This window comes from Malania oleifera, chromosome 12, assembly GCF_029873635.1.
Source record: "Malania oleifera isolate guangnan ecotype guangnan chromosome 12, ASM2987363v1, whole genome shotgun sequence".
NCBI lineage: Eukaryota > Viridiplantae > Streptophyta > Magnoliopsida > Santalales > Ximeniaceae > Malania > Malania oleifera.
Window position 1 is genome coordinate 16,844,812 of NC_080428.1, and position 17,740 is coordinate 16,862,551.

General features: G+C 36.1%; 1 protein-coding gene across 1 annotated transcript in view; it reads left to right on the forward strand.

Moving 5' to 3' along the window:
- The window catches only part of LOC131144066 (protein ZINC INDUCED FACILITATOR 1-like), a 96,999-nt gene that overhangs the window by 63,383 nt on the left and 15,876 nt on the right, over positions 1 to 17,740 (forward strand). The window contains exons 11-16 of the mRNA XM_058092438.1: positions 3,063 to 3,150; positions 14,453 to 14,538; positions 14,637 to 14,744; positions 16,428 to 16,472; positions 16,604 to 16,692; positions 17,043 to 17,086. Of these exons, the coding sequence (XP_057948421.1) occupies positions 3,063 to 3,150; positions 14,453 to 14,538; positions 14,637 to 14,744; positions 16,428 to 16,472; positions 16,604 to 16,692; positions 17,043 to 17,086 (460 nt within the window). The remainder of the gene's footprint in view (positions 1 to 3,062; positions 3,151 to 14,452; positions 14,539 to 14,636; positions 14,745 to 16,427; positions 16,473 to 16,603; positions 16,693 to 17,042; positions 17,087 to 17,740) is intronic.

Consider the following 17,740-nt stretch of genomic DNA (forward strand, 5'->3'; position numbering starts at 1 on the left):
TTAGCATTGGTATCCCACCCTTTCTCACCCAACCCTAACTTACTTCTTATTACTTTATGCCAGAGATACGATTCTTTTAGAGGGAAACACCATACCCATGTAGCTAGAATGGTGTTTTTTAGACACCAACTTGCCAAGATCCAAAGCCCCTCCTTTTTAAATCTAAAAACCTCATTCCAACTCACTAAATGGTCCCTGTGACCCCCCCAGGCGGACCACAAAAACTCTCTCATGATCCTCTTGAGCTTGTTAGCAATCCCCATTGGGATCTTGGAGACAGATAGGAAATATAACGGGATGCCTGCAAGACAAGCCTAAATCAAAGTAATTCTACCCCCAAGAGAAAAGAAGACTCCCTTCCAACCATCTAATCTTTTCGTCACCTTTCCACTACCGGGTTCCAAAAATCTGCAGCTCTAAGGTTAGCCCCAAAGGCACACCTAAGTATGTTAAAGGCCAATCCGAAACACCACAGTCACTTTGTTAGCTTGTTCCCTAACACGCTTGACTGACACGTTCATAGACGCTAACCATTCTTCCCCATATTGATTTTGAGCTTGGAAACCCTCTCGAAAATATGAAGAATACCCAAAACACACCTAAATCAGAGGCCGTGACTGACTGATCTTATACAAATAAAATGGTGTCATTAGCGAACTGGAGATGCGAAACCACCACCCTCTCTCTTCCCACTTCTAGACCTCTAACCAAACTCCTTTCCACCAATTTATCTACCATGCTACTAAAAATATTTGCTACAAGAACAAACAAAAAAGAGGATAAAGGGTCTTCTTATCTAAAACCCCTCAAAGCACCAATCCAAGATTTAGGCTCACCATTCACCATTACCTAAAACCACATATCAGACAAACTAACCTTGATTCAACGACACCAACGCACACCAAAAACCTTTTCTCGTAAAAACTCTATCAAAAATCTCTAGCTCACTTATTGTAAGCTTTCTCAAAATCTAGTTTAAAGACAGACCCCCTATTCTAATTCCTACGAATATCCTCCACCACCTTATGGGCAACTGAATTGGCATCCACTATCTACCTTCCCCCAACGAATGCACTTTGAGCACTAGAGATGGTATCATCAAGCACCGCACTCAACCTATTAGCTAAGACTTTAGAAATAATCTTATATGCACTAGAAACATGACAAATAAGTCTAAAATCCTCCATTTAATAGAATTAGATTTCTTCAGAATAAAGGCTAACAAGAGACAATTTGAAAATAAAAGTGAACAGGTCTCCCCACTCCTAAAGTAGAAGACACAACTGTTAGGCTTTTGCTTCATTTGTTCTCTTCTGAAGCAAGTCATTGATATATGTTAAAGCTTGATATACATTGTTGGCCCACAACCTAATAGCTTAAGCTCTTAGGTAAAGTGGTAATCTAACATGCTATCAGAGCTGTTGCCTGGAGGTCTTAGGTTCTAGTCTTGTTGCTTGCATTTATTGTGGTGTTTAAAAAATAATTATATTCCCTATAATGGTGTTATTTATCGTGTGTTTATCTCTCCACGTGCTAACAGACTGTACGTGCGGGGGAATGCTAAAGCTTGATATACATTGTTTCCCCACTACCTAACAGCTTAAGCTTTTAGTTAAAGTGGTAATTTAATAGTATAGATTTTATCAAGGATCACAGTCTAGGTAAGAGCCTTCATTTTTGAAGAAACTTTACCTTTCTAAATCACAGACTAAATGTCAATAAGAGTATCAATAGGATAAAAAATCAAATAAGGAAAGAAGGCCTTGCAAGAAAATTCCCTAGAAGAATCCAAGTTCTGAACTCTTTTATCACTCCCCAAATGGACATGAAAAAAAATCAAGCACATTAATCATAAAGTTCAACTCATCTCTCTCTCTCCTTAGGATTTTTGACAAAATGAAAACCCCAAGAATGCCCATCCTTTTGTAAAAGGAGGAAAGCAAAAACAAGGATTCCATGAAGAGTAGATAAAAGAGACAAATGTGCCTTTTGCACCTAGTGATCCTACCAAATCCAAACTCTCTCCCCATTAGCAACTATGTGCTAGACATAGGAAAGAAGTCGTAAATTTGAAACTCAAATTTCATCTCAAATAAACTAACTCCCACTTTAGCATCTCACCCGTTTTGTAGAAGTCTAAATTTACTATAAATTACCTTATGCTGTTTGTTGTAGGGCTGCACATGCGAGGCAGTGCTAAGTCTTGATATACATTGTTGGCCCATAGCCTAAGAGTTTAAGCTTTTAGGTAAAGTAGTAATCTAACAAATGACTTGGATTTCTTACATCATTTTCAATTATTTAATATCTTTTGTATAAATAAAAACAATTTAATTAATGTATCAAAATACCTCATAGTGATTATGCTAAGGAGTACTTCAAGACCTAATCCACTACCTATATGACAAAATTTGAGATGATTAAGCATTCATGATAAGTACCTACAGTTCACATCAAAAGGGAGTTGTTAAGAGGGGGAAAAGAGGCACATCCTTGAAGTCACTTGTACCCAAGGTCTTAAATTTCAATTTCGACTATAGTTTCAAGGCTTCAAAAGTAGAGAAATTTCAATTGAAATTTCCTCAACCCATTGTTTTGGATGTCAAAGCCTTCGTTGAGTTATTAGATTGAATTTATCCTTTTCTACTTTTGTCCATCAATTTTGATGTTTGAGGTTTAGTTATTTTGTGGTGGAGGTGAATGATGTAGCTAGCAAATTGTGCAGAGGGGTCCCAAAAAAGATTCCCTATTCTTCTTTTAGGAAATTTTGAGAAATTTGTATTTTTATTTTGGGGAAGGAATGTTACTGTAGTTGATTTTCAAGTATGGATTTAGTTTCCTTCTACCCTAGTATTTTATTACTTGAGTATAGAGACATAACTAGTTTTGGGTTCATATTGGAAATGGAATGAAATTTTAAGAATTAGGGTTTTCCCATATTGTATCTTCGGTGAGTGGCTTGTACATGTGGTTAGTTTATATATCTCTTCTGTAATCTTTGTTTAATTCATTTTCATGTCATGGTGCTTAATTCAACCTTTTTGACAACTACACTTCTCCAGATATTTTCATTATGGGCTATTAGTTCGAGAAAGTATGGAGGATTGAGCTATACAACTGCAGATGTTGGTGAAGTTCTTTCTATTTCAGGTATATTGCTATGTTATAGCATAATCAATATTTTAGAAATCATGTCTAGAATTTGCATTTGTTACTTTTCTCTTTAAAATTCATTTTACACCCTGAAATTGGGTTTCTACCATTTTACTTCCCCATTTTTTAATTTTCAAAATTGAAACCTGAAACTATGGGACCATTTGCAATTTGGTCCTTGCTATTGGAATTGGTTGTTCAGTGCCACCTTCGACACTCCAAGTTAGTTTATTTACAAATGAAAATGTGAAACTTGAAAAATGGGTTAACTGGCTGACAACATTGGCATGTCTGCCAATGCTAAAGAAATTTTGAAAAAAGGATAAAAATTGAAGGAAAAAAAGCAAAACAAGACAAAAAAGGGCAATCACCGAGTTTCGGTGCTGCCTGACTAGACCTTCACCAACATCTTCATCACTACAAGCTTGATGGGTTTTGTCACCAAAAGGTACATTCTAATCAGACTGGATATTTTTGTACTTTTATTTAAAAAAAAAAAAAAAATTAATCAAATAGTTTAATGTGACATGGCCTGGTCCGCCACGTGTCAAATTACCATTTGCATTTGATACAAACATAGCAGATTAGAGTTGGCAATTAATAGCTAATTCAAATGGAAGATAAATAGCAAACAGTTGGATAGTTTGGGGGCACAATTAAATAAATTAAAATGTTGGGGACCAAATTGATAGCACGCCGGAACTATAAGCGTGTAAAGTGAATTTTAGCCTGTCTTTTTTTTCTGAGCAATCAAGAAATTCATCATCTATTGCTTCCAACGGGGAACTTCTTTTGTTTGTTTGTACCTTGTAACATTTCCTCGACTTTTTTTGGGTTTTTTTGTTTTTGTTTTCAGTTGAATGAACTGAAAGATAAAAAAGATGGTGTACTGAACTATACGAAATGTACAAGAAGTTCGACATGATTTATTTTTTTCCTACACGGAAAACTTACATGTTTCAATTGCGAAAAATTGAATTGATATAGTAGGAAGTCTCTTAGCTGATTTAATCTTTTGAACACAAATGCCCACTTTTATTATGCTTGCTTACAACTCTTATATCGTCCACATTCATAGCAATTGTCAAGAATGATGTAAACACTCTCATGTTGCATATAAACTAAATGATCATGCATCAACCACTTTTGGTCATTCATCGCACCCACTTAATTAAATTTATTCAACCATGCTTTCAAAAACTAACCATGAATAGATTTCTTTAATTTAAACAGTGATACATGATTCTGCTTGAACTATGTAGCTATGTACGAAACCATAGGGAAGTGCGCCGCGAGGGGGGGTGGAGGAGTAATTTTAATTCTCAAAATGATGGGTAATTAGAATTTTCACTTTAGTTATTTTTTTAAGTGAAGAAAAAATCAAAAAAATTAAAAGCTAATTTTTAAAAAAAGGTAACTTCAATTTTTGTTGAGGATAAGAAGATTACTTCATCTGGCCAAGACATTTTAGGTTTGAAAAATAGGTTAGTTTTTAAAAATAGGTTTGAAAAACAGTTAGGTCTCCCATTCTATTTATAATATTTCAGGTATATCAAAGCATGAGAATAACTTACTAATAGACGGTGTGCACTACTTCCGCTCAAGCTGGAGGATATATCATATGATCCTATCTTGTAACAATAGAAATTAACCAGGGCACCCTCCACATGGACTTAGTGAACCCAATTGGTACTCAGGCTTCAGATAAGTGGTTATGGTGAGCTTTTGCACATGCTTTTCCCATACAAGATGGCATGAACTTTAATGTGTTTCATCCTTTCATAAAACATTGGATTTAAGGCAATATGAATAGCGATTTGATTATCACACATCAATCCATAGGCTTTGAATGTTGAAGCTCAAGCTCTTCCAACATATTCTTTAATCAAATCAATTCACAAGCAATATGTGCCACGACTTTATGTGAAAACCCCTCTCTTGATCTTGTAACCACAGTTTTCTTCTTACTTTTTCAAGACACCGTGTTATTACCAACAAACACACTGTATCTAGTCATGGATCTTCTATTAAGGGTAATTTGGCCCAATTTTTGTGTATCCTTTAAACGTGAGTATGACCTTGATCATAATACAAGAAACCTTTCTCAAGCACACATTTGAGATATATTAAAATATGACAACATCCTAATGACTAGCTCAAATAGAATCACGGAACTGACACAATACTTGTTACGAAGGAGATATTTGGCTGCAAGATAATTCAGCTTTGCAACATATCCCCGAGATTATCGAGGATCAACCAACAATTCATGCCCATTAGGCATTAGTTTATTGTGAGGATCTATGGGTGCATCAACAAGGTTGGATCCCCATAACCCTAGCTCATCCCACACATCAAGAACATCTTTCCCATGTACAAGACAGTGTCGTATGAGATTTAGACAACTCAATTCCCAAGATGTCCTTTAATGGTCCTAGATCTTTAGTTTTGAACTTGGTCTATAAAAACCACTTCAAATGTTGTATACCTATCACACATGACTACAATATCATCCATATAAACGTTGAGTAGAATCTTATCTACAACAGTGTGATCCAGGTATAGAATAACCTATTGCACGTCTTCAAAGAAAATTAATCACCATTATGCCTACGTATGGGGTTAGTTTTGTGAAATATGGAAGGTTTCTTGAGATCCTGACAAGTGCAGCAATTTCCAGCAAGTTTCCAGTGACTGCTATGTTTTTCGGCGACCCTTGGGCTTGTTTCTGATGTCTAGTGGTACGGTAGGTACTCCTAGAGTTATCGAGGTGGTTCAAATCATATTGGTGGTAGAGATGGACGAGGTAGAGGCACTCTTCACAAGTGCATTCATTGTGGATGGACTAATCATACTATTGAGAAGTGTTGGTATCTCGACAATAGACCTTCACGTGTTGCCAATGCAGCCGTCACCGACTTCACACCTTTACGTGCAGCCAATACAACCACCACCGACTCCACACCTTTGGGGCCGAGTAGGGGGCAGTGTACTATATGCATGTTAGAGGAAGAGTATTCCAAGTTCCAACAGTATCAAGCGTCACAACAAGCTTCTCTTCTCGTTGCATCTCTTGCCCAAATAGGTAATTCCTCAATATGACTGTCACCCAGTACTGCTCGTCCTAGTCTTTGGGTCATAGACTCCGATGCCATATATCCTGCAAATTTACGTTGTGTTACTCTTGGTGATGGATCCACCACTACAGTCAAAGGAACTGGGATTGTAAATCCCACTACTTCTATTTCTCTTCCTTCGGTTTTGTATATTCCCAAGTTTCCTTTCAATCTTGTTACTAAATCCATGAATTCTTCAATAACATTCTTCCTTGATTCTATGCTTATTTAGGATTTGAAGACGAGGAAGATGATTGGCGAAGGGCATGAAGCTGGTGGATTTTATCACCTTAAGCCGCTATCACCCTTTAGCGCTTGCACTACTGCTGCCACGCCTCTCCAAATTCATTGTCGTCTTGGTCATCCTTCACTAGCCAAGTTGACTCATCTTGTTCCTAATTTGAGTTTTGTGTCTACTCTTGATTGTGAGTATTGTCAGTTGGAAAGGCACCATTGTATCCCTTTTGCTTCCTGAGTCAATAAACAGGCTGCAAGCCCTTTCATGTTAGTCCATTATGATGTTTGGGGTTTGAGTAGAGTTGTATCCAAGTTGGGTTTCCGGTACTTTCTAACCTATGTGGATAAATTCAAGAATGACTTGGCTATATTTAATAGAAGATCATTTTGAGTTATTTCATATATTTTGTGCCTTTTGTTCCATCAATCTTCCTATGCCCACACTCCTCACAAAATGGGGTTGCAAAGAGAAAAAATATACATATTATTGAAATCATTGCCACCTTACTTTATCAAATGCATGTACCAAAAGTGTTTTGGGGTGATGTTGTACTTACTGCTTGCTATCTAATCGATAGGATTTCATCCTCTGTTCTTTGCGGTAAAATTCCCTACTCCATTCTCTTTTCTAATTCACCTTTATTCTATCTCCCTCCTGGTATATTTGGGTGTGTGCCCTTTGTTCATTAACTAACTCCCGAGGTTGATAAGTTGGATCCTCATGCTATAAAATGTGTCTTTTTGGGCTACTCATATACTTAAAAAGGGTTATTTTTGTTATAGTCCTGTGGTGCATCACTTCTTTGTTTTTGCCGATGTTACTTTCCCTGAGTCTACACCTTACTACACCCAATCCTTGAGTGCTTCTATACTCAATGAGTCTCTTCTTCTGCCTAATCTTCTAGATTCTGCTTTGTTGCCCTTGCCTAACGAACCATCTGAGTCTCCATGCAGTTCGAGTCCTTCTCTTCGTCTCAATCATCCTAATTTGCAGGTGTATTAATAACAACGGCTCTAGAGAAAAGATTTCTATTTAGCTTCTACTACCATGCCTTTGGTTTTCTTATTTGATGATCATATTTCCTATGATGTTGATCCTCCCATTGCTATTTGGAAAGGTATATGCACATGTACCCAACATCCCATTTGCAACTGTGTGTTATGACTTCTTATCACCCTCCTATTATTGTTACGTTACATCTACTGGCCTTCCTAAATCTTTTTCTGAAGCCTTAGGCGACTTTGGGTGGAGGAATGTTATGGTTGAAGAGATGAATACTTTATAGCACAATGGCACTTGGGACTTCATATCTCTTCCTCCTGACAAGTCTGTGGTTGGTTCACTTTTTCCTACTACTTTTGTTTATACTTCTAATATTGCAATGTTATGTTGTGACGATGTTGCTGATTGGAAAGAAAATGTTCGCTTTGCCTTGGGGTGTGTCGATTTGGATTTGACGCTTCTTGTAAATGCACCACCCATTCCTAAAAATTCAAGTACGCCATAGGGAAAGACTAATTTTGAGCAATGGGAGCGACCTAACTGCTTAAGTTTGATGCTAATGAAGTCATGCTTAAGCTAGAGTACATGGGTTCTCTTCTTGAATGCTCTAATGCAATTGATTTCCTGAAAACTATAGAAGAACAATTTGTTCATTCTAACAAGGCATTAACCAACACCTTGATGAAAAGGCTTTTGGATATGTCATTTGACATTTTGACTATTTTAATGGTGCACTTGAGCACATTATGGAAATGAGGGACATCGCTACTTAACTCAAGTCCCTAGAGGTTGAGATATCTAAGTCATTCTCGGTCCATTTCATATTAAATTCTCTACCTGTGAAATATGACCCTTTCAAAATACCCTATGACATAAAGAAAAATTTGTCAAATAATGAACTTTTGACCTTGTGTGTTCAAGAAGAGGAGAGACTAAAACATGAGAAGCATGAAAGTGCTCATTTGGCTTCTCATGTTAAGGGAAATGCTAAGAAGGGTGAGAATGCTCCATATGAGAAGAAAGAAGGAAAAGTGCCAATGAAGCGAAATGGTGACAAATGTTTCCTTTATAAGAAAATGTGACATATGAAGAAAGATTGCCCTAGGTTCCTAAAGTGCCTCATAAAGAGAGATAAACTTATCTCTTCAGTGTGTCATTAATCTTGCTCCTTTTATCTCATTTGTTGATGAACATACTAGATTTATGTATCTTTATATTTTTTTAGTTAGACTGAAGCACTAGATGCTTTAAAGACCTATAAGGCAGAGGTAGAGAAGCAAAAGGAAAAGAAAATTAAAATTGTAAGGTCAGGCTAAAGGTGGGGACTGCTATGGTACAGAACAAAGGCACAAATGCTATGTCCATTTGCTAAGCTCCTTGTGGAGGAGGGTATTGTGGCTTAGTACATGATGCCCGGCACACCAAAATAAAATTGTGTAGCAGAAAGAAGGAACCTTACACTAATGGATATGGTAAGAAATATGATTAGTAATTCTAATCTTCCATTATCCCTTCGAAGTTTTAAAGATTGCAGTGTATATTTTAAACAGGGTTCCATCCATTGGGTATAACGGAAGACCTAACATCAATGATAGGTTTCTCCCTTTATGTATTATATATGTCAAGTACAATACTGATGAGCATAATACCCTTACTCACATTTACTATACTAATATTGCTAAATGACCAAATAACCTTTAACACTGCCCCTCAAGTTGGAGCATATATATCATACACTCCTAGCTTGTTACAAATGAATTTCACATGAGCACTTCGCAAGGCTTTAGCAAATAAACTAGCAAACTGAAAATCGGACTTCAGATTAGTGGTTGTAATGAGCTTTTGTACAAGCTTCTTTCGAACAAAGTGGCACTCAACTTCAATGTGCTTTGTCCACTTGTGGAAGATTGGATTGGACGCAATATGAATAGAAGCTCTATTATCACACATCAACTCCATAGGCCGAGAATGTGGAAAAACCAATTCTTCCAACATTTTCTTCAACCAAACAAGTTCAAATGCAGTGTGAGCCATAGCCTTATACTCTGACTCAACATTTGACTGGCCACCACAACTTGTTATATGCTCTTCCAAGAAACCAAATTACCACCAACAAAGATATAGTACCCAATTCCGGATCTTCGGTCGAAAGGTGACCCTACTCAATTTGCATTTGTATATCCCCGATCTTGATATAAAAGACCTCTCCTGGTACACCTTTGAGATATCTCAAAATGCAAATTATTGCATTCTAGTGACTTGTTCTCAGATAATTGAGAATCACGACACTTGTTGCAAAAGATATATCTGGTCAAGTGACTGTGAGATAATTCAACTTTCTAACAAGTCCTTGGTATGTTCCAAAGTTAGGAAACAAATCGCCCATATCTGGCACTAACTTATTGTAGGGATCCATGTATGTATCAACAGGCTTGCATCCGATAGCCTAGTCTCATCTAAAAAATCACAAAAAAAAAAAAAGCAAAGTACCAACAAAACAACAATATGAGGGTGACAAGAAATCATGGCAAAGAAAATTAGAGATTGAATGTTGGGTGTAACTACCTTTACCTTTTCAAACAGCAATGGGAGGATCAACATCTTAGGAAATAGGATCATTTGACAAGGGAACTAAAGGCGTAGGAGTGGACGCTAGAGGAGGATATCCTCCCTTAAGTCATCATGTGTATATCTGCAAATTGGGATGATCCAAGTGACGACAAGGACTTAAAATTGACAAAGATGTAGGAAGTTTGGGAACATATATTAGGTCAGGATTTGGAAGGCAAGGCAAAGGAAGGGACTCATTAAGGTCAACAAAACTCAAGAATGCTGAGTAGCATGGTGTAGACTCAAAAATGGTGGCATCAACAGATGATCCTATTTCCTAAGATGTGGATTGCTATTCGAAAAGGTAACGTACTTGTACCCAACATCCATTCTCTAATTTTGTTTGTTGTGATTTCTTGTAACCCCTATATTGTTGTTTTGTTAGTACATTGTCTTCTGTTGCTTTTCCAAAATATATTTTTGAAGCTCTATCCCATTTTGGGTGGAGGAATGCAAATATTGAAGAGATGCATCCTTTAGCCGTATTCCCAACCCCTAAACTATAATTGTGGATCTATTCCAACTACTGACTCCATTTCTCCTTCACATCCCTTCTTAGAATCTCCCGTGAAACATCAGCATCTGGACACTAGTCTACCAACAAAAAATGATGAGTTGATTACCTATTCTTGGAGGATAAGGAACCAAAAGGACATAGAACAACAAGCATCCTTTAAGCAAATCCAAGAGTCTGATATGAGCCCTAGATCAAGTGAAAATCCACCAGGTAACTCTAATCCCTAGACTTCCCATAATGAGTTAACTAATGATGATAGTGATTGTCCTATTGCTGTGAGAAAAGGTGTGAGATCATGTACAAAACACCCAATATACACTTTTGTGTCATATCAGGGGCTGTCATCGAATTTTAGATCTTTTGTTGCCAACCTTGACAAAATCTAGGTTCCTAATAACATACAAGAGGCTCTCGGTACACTTGAATGGAAGTTTGCTGTCTAGGATGAAATCAATGCACTAGAAAAGAATGGAACATGGGAGATCACAAAATTACCAATTAGAAAACGTCCAGGTTCACTATGAAATACAATGAAGATGGAAGTCTTAACCGATTCAAAGCTTGGTTGGTAGCAAAGGGATTCACTCAATCATATGGAATCGAATACGAAGAGACATTTTCCCTTGTAGCCAAGTTAAATATATTGCGGGTCCTTTTATATTTGGCGGCAAATTTAGACTGGCCTCTTCACCAATTAGATGTCAAGAATGCCTTCCTCAATGGAGACCTAGCTAAAGAAGTCTACATGAAAATTCCTCCTGGATTCGAGACACAAGCTACACACAACAAAGTCTGCAAACTCAGAAGATCTTTATATGGGCTCAAGCAATCCCCAAGAGACTGGTTTGAGTGATTCACAAAGGTAGTCAGGAGGTATGGCTATTCTCAATGTCAATCAGATCATACACTATTTGTCAAATACTCTCCTGAAGGAAAAATTTCTATCATCATTGTATATGTGGACAACATCATTCTAATGGGAGATTATGAGGAGGAAATGAGTAGTCTCAAAAGTCTTCTAGCTAAAGATTTCGAAAACAAGGACCTTGGGAATCTCAAATACTTCCTAGGCATGGAAGTGGCACAGTCAAGGAAGGGAATCTTTGTCTCCCAAAGGAAATATGTTCTAGATCTTTTGAAAGAGACTGGGATGCTTGGATGCAAGCCAGTAGATACTCTTATGGATTCAACAACCAAATTAGGAGTCAAGGAAGACATTGCACCAGTGGATAAAGGCAGATATCAAAGACTAGTTGGAAAACTTATATATTTGTCTCACACCCGACCTGATATTGGATTCTCTGTCAGTATGGTGAGTCAATTCATGAACAATCCCAATGAAGAACATATGGAGGCATTTTATAGAATCCTACGATATCTGAAGCTAACACCAGGTAAAAGATTATTTTTTGAGAAGAATCAAAGAAGAGATAATGAAGTATTCAGTGTTGCAGATTGGGTTGGATCAATACATGATCGAAGATCAACTTCTAGGTACAGCACATATGTCTGGGGAAACCTAGTTACATGGTGAAGTAAGAATCAATCAGTTGTGTCAAGAAGAAGTGCAGAAGCTGAATTCAAGGCAATGGCACACGACATCTGTGAAGGAATATGGCTAAGAAGGCTTCTAAAGGAATTAAATATTTCAGGTGAAGAACCCATGAAGATGTTCTGTGACAATCAGCCAACCATCAGCATTGCAAAGAACCTAGTGCATCATGATAAAACAAAACACGTGGAGATTGATCAACATTTCATAAAAGAAAAAACAGAGGAAGGAAAATCAAGATGTTGTATGTGCCTACATGTCTCCAAATAGCCAATATCCTTACCAAGGCTTTGCCAAGAAAGAATTTTGATGATCTGAGTTCCAAGCTGGGCCTAATCAATATTTATAGCCCAACTTGAGGGGGAGTGTAGAATTATTAGATATCTGTCGGCCTTTATTAGAGGCTGATCTTTAGGAGATTTTCAGCTAACAAATCAATTGATTTCCACGATCCTAGGGGATTTGGGTAGCATGTTATCTGATTCTGTAGATAGTCTTTCCTATTTTACTGCTTTCCAATTTAAATAGGATATTCTATTTTTAGTAGGTTGTAAATATCCCTAGTAATTAGATGAGAATTGTCATCTATTTGAAGGGAATGTAATCTTTTTCATAAGTTAGTGAAATATTTAGTGTTCTTTTCCACAATTCAACACTTAGGTTGTTAGAATACTAAAGTTTTACATAATCCCAGATCACCTTACATTTATCAAAGCAAAGGTGCATCTGGCCAATCAAAGGTTTCATAGAATTCAATAGCAATGAGACAATGAATGCTTCTTGAATACATAACTTTTCCTCTTATCTTCACTTGCTCTTGAGTGAATGAGATGGTCAAACTTACACCTATCAAATATATCTTGATGGCCTTAAACCACTAGAAGTGGTTACTAAAATTTGACTTCTCCGTTGTGATTTGTTGTAGCAGAGAGGAAGCTAAGACCTTGGGATTCATAGGCTCCATCTCTAAAGAAGAATTGAAATCAATAATGAAAGAAACTTACAACACATCAACAACCAAATGATCGCCAGCAAAGAGGCATAAGAACCAAAAAAAACAATCATAAAGGTGTGACTTATTTCTCTTACCCACTCTAATTTTCGAAATGAAGCAAGCTAGAAATCAAGTGCTTTGATTCTGGAGCACTGGAACATGAAAACTGACCTGTTAGCAAGGCTTATAGTGAGAATCAAACCACATCACACCAAATGATAGCAAAAGTCGGCCTATTGAAGCCTCATGCATTGGCAAGTGGTATTGGACCATTTGGCCGGAGATCAGAGTGTTAGGGCATGTGAGTCATTAGGAGTGAGCGTACTTGTGGTGTTCATTTTTTCAAAAAAGAAAGAAAAAAAAAAAAACAAGTGGAAGATTACTGAACAAAATTTGAAGTTGCATTAGTGAGGTTCTCGAAGAGTTTCGACAAGTTGGGCTAGCCCAATTATGAAAGGCACTCTTGAGATCTAAGATAGGCATATGGCTACAGGACTTGGTGTTTGGCAAGGGTGGCGGCTCTATAGGGTTTTTATCTTGGGTCTTTGCTCTTATACAAATCATATTATATTGAAGTATTGAAGAATTTCCAATAATTGGAGAATAATAGAATAGTTAAGTCTCCCATTCTATTTTCAATACATCTTATGGACAAGTAGGAGGATGATAATACCGTTACTAACAGTGTAACTTGTAACAACAAATTACGCACTATTTTTTTTTTCATTTACAATGAATTAATTCTACATGTAAATGAGGTGGAGAATATACAAAATTCAAGCATAATTGTTTCATTTATATTGAATTAATCATATACTGATACCATGTTAGAGAATAACAGAGTATTAAGTGATCTGATAGTTATGAAATCATGTAAAATGCACCATTTTTTTTGGAAAGTATGCATTGTAATTGCTAGGAGTTCCCTTTTCTCCCGTCTTTTGACTGCATTAGTATGACTTAAGGACTAAACTTTGGTTTAAGTCAGCGAAGGACTTGTCTTCACTGGAAAATTCATAGTACAGTTTTATAGATCTAAAACTTAATTTGATTAAGTTGTTGCATGAAAATTTTGGAGTACATTTATTGAAATTAATATGGTGGAGGAAGCAGAAAAATGCCTGAGTAATTTTTTTTCCTTCCAGGAGTTTGTCACATAATATGCACCTTTTATTACACAGAGTAGAATAGACATCCGTCTGCTCATTTTATCCACATTTCATTGAGTATATATTTCATACATTGACTTACATATTCTTTTAACTGCTAGGCTTTGGCTTGTTGATCTTTCAACTATTTTTGTACCCATTGGTGGAAAGAATTCTTGGGCCTATCACTGTATCTCGCATTGGAGCAGTATACCTTCAACACACACCTCCTACGTTTCAGCAATTTTCTTCCTTGCATTTGCTTATGATTCTTGTTCTAACCTTTCTTACTGGTCTTATCTAAAGGTTTTAACCATACCATTACTGTCAAGCTACCCCTTCATAGCTATGTTATCTGGCTTCAGCCTCTCACTGTTGATCAATTGTGCATCACTAATGAAGAATGTGTTATCAGTACGTACCAATTCTGATACTATAACCATAATAATTTGTTTGCTTTCAGTTATGGCAAAGTTTTGCTCCATGTGGATATTTCCTTTTTCTTTTTCTTTTCTTCCTTGAACAATTTCATTTCACTATTTTGATGCCTTTCAAAGCTGTGCTTTTGCTGACATAGTTTATCGTGTGGTCATATGATTGATAAAGGGGGTAAAATATCTTAAAAGAATATTGTGAAAGCTCAATATTATACATACAGGGTACTTTTGATGCTAAAACTACTATTGTAATCTCAAATAACTATTATGATTTTGTGAGCATGTTTATCATTATGTAGCCTTAAATTAGGTTATAGGATGAAGTTAGAAAGCTTGCATTGAGTCATTTGACTCTTGATATTTATAGTTTAAGAGCTGTTGGTACAAAGGTGCTAAATTTCAATAAGTTCCTGAGATACGAAAACACCACACACTTTCTTTTCTTTTTCTTGTTTTTGAAAAATTTCAGCCAAAATTTGAAAATTTCAAGAATTTCTGCATAAATATTGGACATTGGCTGAAATTTTGGGTTTCAAAATAAAAATTGAAATAAAGAAAAAAAAATTTTGAGGTTCTTCATTTTGGTTCTATATTATTCTCAATCATCTATCATAATAATTTCAAATTTCATTGACAATTTCTATAATTTTCATACTTTACCATATTTTTTTTCTTTAATTTTAAATTTCTAAAAATAATAATTATAAAAATTTCCTTAAATTGAGACCCTTGAAATTTGCATCAAAATTGAAATTTTAGTCCTTGATATACGAGATGAAAATTCGTAGCTTGGTAGAGCATTTGCCAGGACAGATTCATTTCAGTAGTTTATGTGCTCTGGCTTGGGTGGAAAAATAAACTGGCTTAAAAGGTCATCTTATCACCAGATAGTGTTGGGTTTTCCCTCCATTTTCACACAATTTTCACTATGTCAAGGAACTAGGTAAACTTAAATGACTCAAATTCCAAGTCTTTGTAATAAATACTGAGTGCAAGTGTATAAGGTGTACAATCTTAATCTTCTTGTTAAAATAGATTGTGTGACAAGGGAATAAACTATTAATAAGTACATAAATGGGCTTCCAGCTTGCCAAAGTTAATTCTACATTTCACCATATGCTTCCAGCCCGAAATTAAGACAGTTAATTCAAACAGTGCGTGTGCATATGTGCATTTTTGTGGAATTTTCAGTTGAATCTGTCACAATTTTGTTAATAAAATTTGGATTAAAAAATACTTGATGATGAACTGTAGATTGTCAATGCCATGTTCCCTTGCTCAAATCCATTCACGACTGCTCCTGGTTCCACTCTTTTGGCCAACTGCAACATACTATAAGGTTGCTGATTTGAATAGAAGATATGCATGCATACATTTTTTTATTTTTTTTATTTTTATGTTATACATCATTTAAGGTTGTTTATTTCTGTTTATCTAGGACTCCAGGTAGAACTTCTAATGCATAGACGCATTCTCAAAATTGTTGGGCTATGTGTCATTCATCCAATTTAATTTCTGGTTGCCCAAATAACAAGACAAAAAATGGCAACTTTCATTTTTTTGTAAGAAGCATATTGCTGTAATGAAAAATCTCACATTATGTTGTTTTTCCATCATGAAGTTTATACTTTTATTTGTTATGATTTTTTACAAACATCAGGTATCCATTACTACTGGATTATTTCTTTTGCAAAACAGAGCTGTGGTATGTCCTCCTTTTCTGTGATTTCTCTCTCCCTCCCTCCTTTTCTCTCTCTCTCTCTCTCTCTCAACACATGCACGTGCATGTGTATTTATATAGAACAAGTGTATGCCAATGTTCTTATTTGATTTCAGAGCCAAAAACAAAGAGGAGCTGCAAATGGCATTTCTTTGTGTGCTATGTCTCTCTTCAAAGCAATTGGTCCAGCTGCAGGAGGTTCACTGTATGCATTATGCTGAATATTTTTTTGTTAATTTACATCTTAGTTGTGCTATTGATTTTTTTCACATTGCATCTAAAGTAGTACTTTCTTAGATGATGGAATTTTCAATGTGCGTGTTATACTTTTTTTTTTTTAATAGAAAAAGAAAAGATAGTATTGAAGAGAAAGGAGAGTACAAAAAGGGGCATAAGAATTCCTATCCAGAATTAGTGCATTATAGTTGTACAAGTGAACTTGAATGATGGTTAACAAAAATTATTATATAATTTTGCATAGGCATGCCATTAAGATTGATAATATTATCTAGTCTTACTTTTATCTTTTAACTGCTCATGTTTTCTTTATTGTAGCTTTTCTTGGGCACAAAAGCGTCAGAATGCTTCTTTACTTCCAGGTTCGTTATAAACATTGTTGCTTCTATAAATCCTTTCATGTGTGCACAAGTACGATATCTTGGCATTTCTTAACAATGGTTTTGCATGTTGGGCACTTTTCAGTACCTATTGACAACCATTTAGACACTTGCATATGTGTTGAATTTTCCTTTCATTTGAAATGCATGAATACACCTTTTACGTCACATGCATCAAAGTGATATGTTTGCACGGGAGCTACATCCTAGATCCTAATCCAGCATCATGTTGAAAAGTCACTCTTCAGCAAACAGGATATGCATCTACCCTATTTGCCTCTAGAATTTCAAAATAAACTTCATGAAACTATGCACATGGCTGGTGACGAGGCCTATCTAATACAGAGTAGACACAGCTGAGGCTGGTTGATTATTAGAATATAAAAGGAGAGTAGTAAATTAGCAGGAGCAGCAAGATTAAAGAAGAAATGCAACTGATAAGTGGGAGGTTCTGCACATATGCGTGTTGATGTTCTAACCATTTCAATTCCTGTTTTCTAAGATTGTGCTATATATTTAGTGCATGTTGGTGTCTTAACCATTTTCATGTCCTGTCTTCTAAGCTTGTGCCACATCGGAATGCTTGTATTTGTTGAAGATAGGGGTGCATATGGGTCAGGTTGCCCATAAAATCTC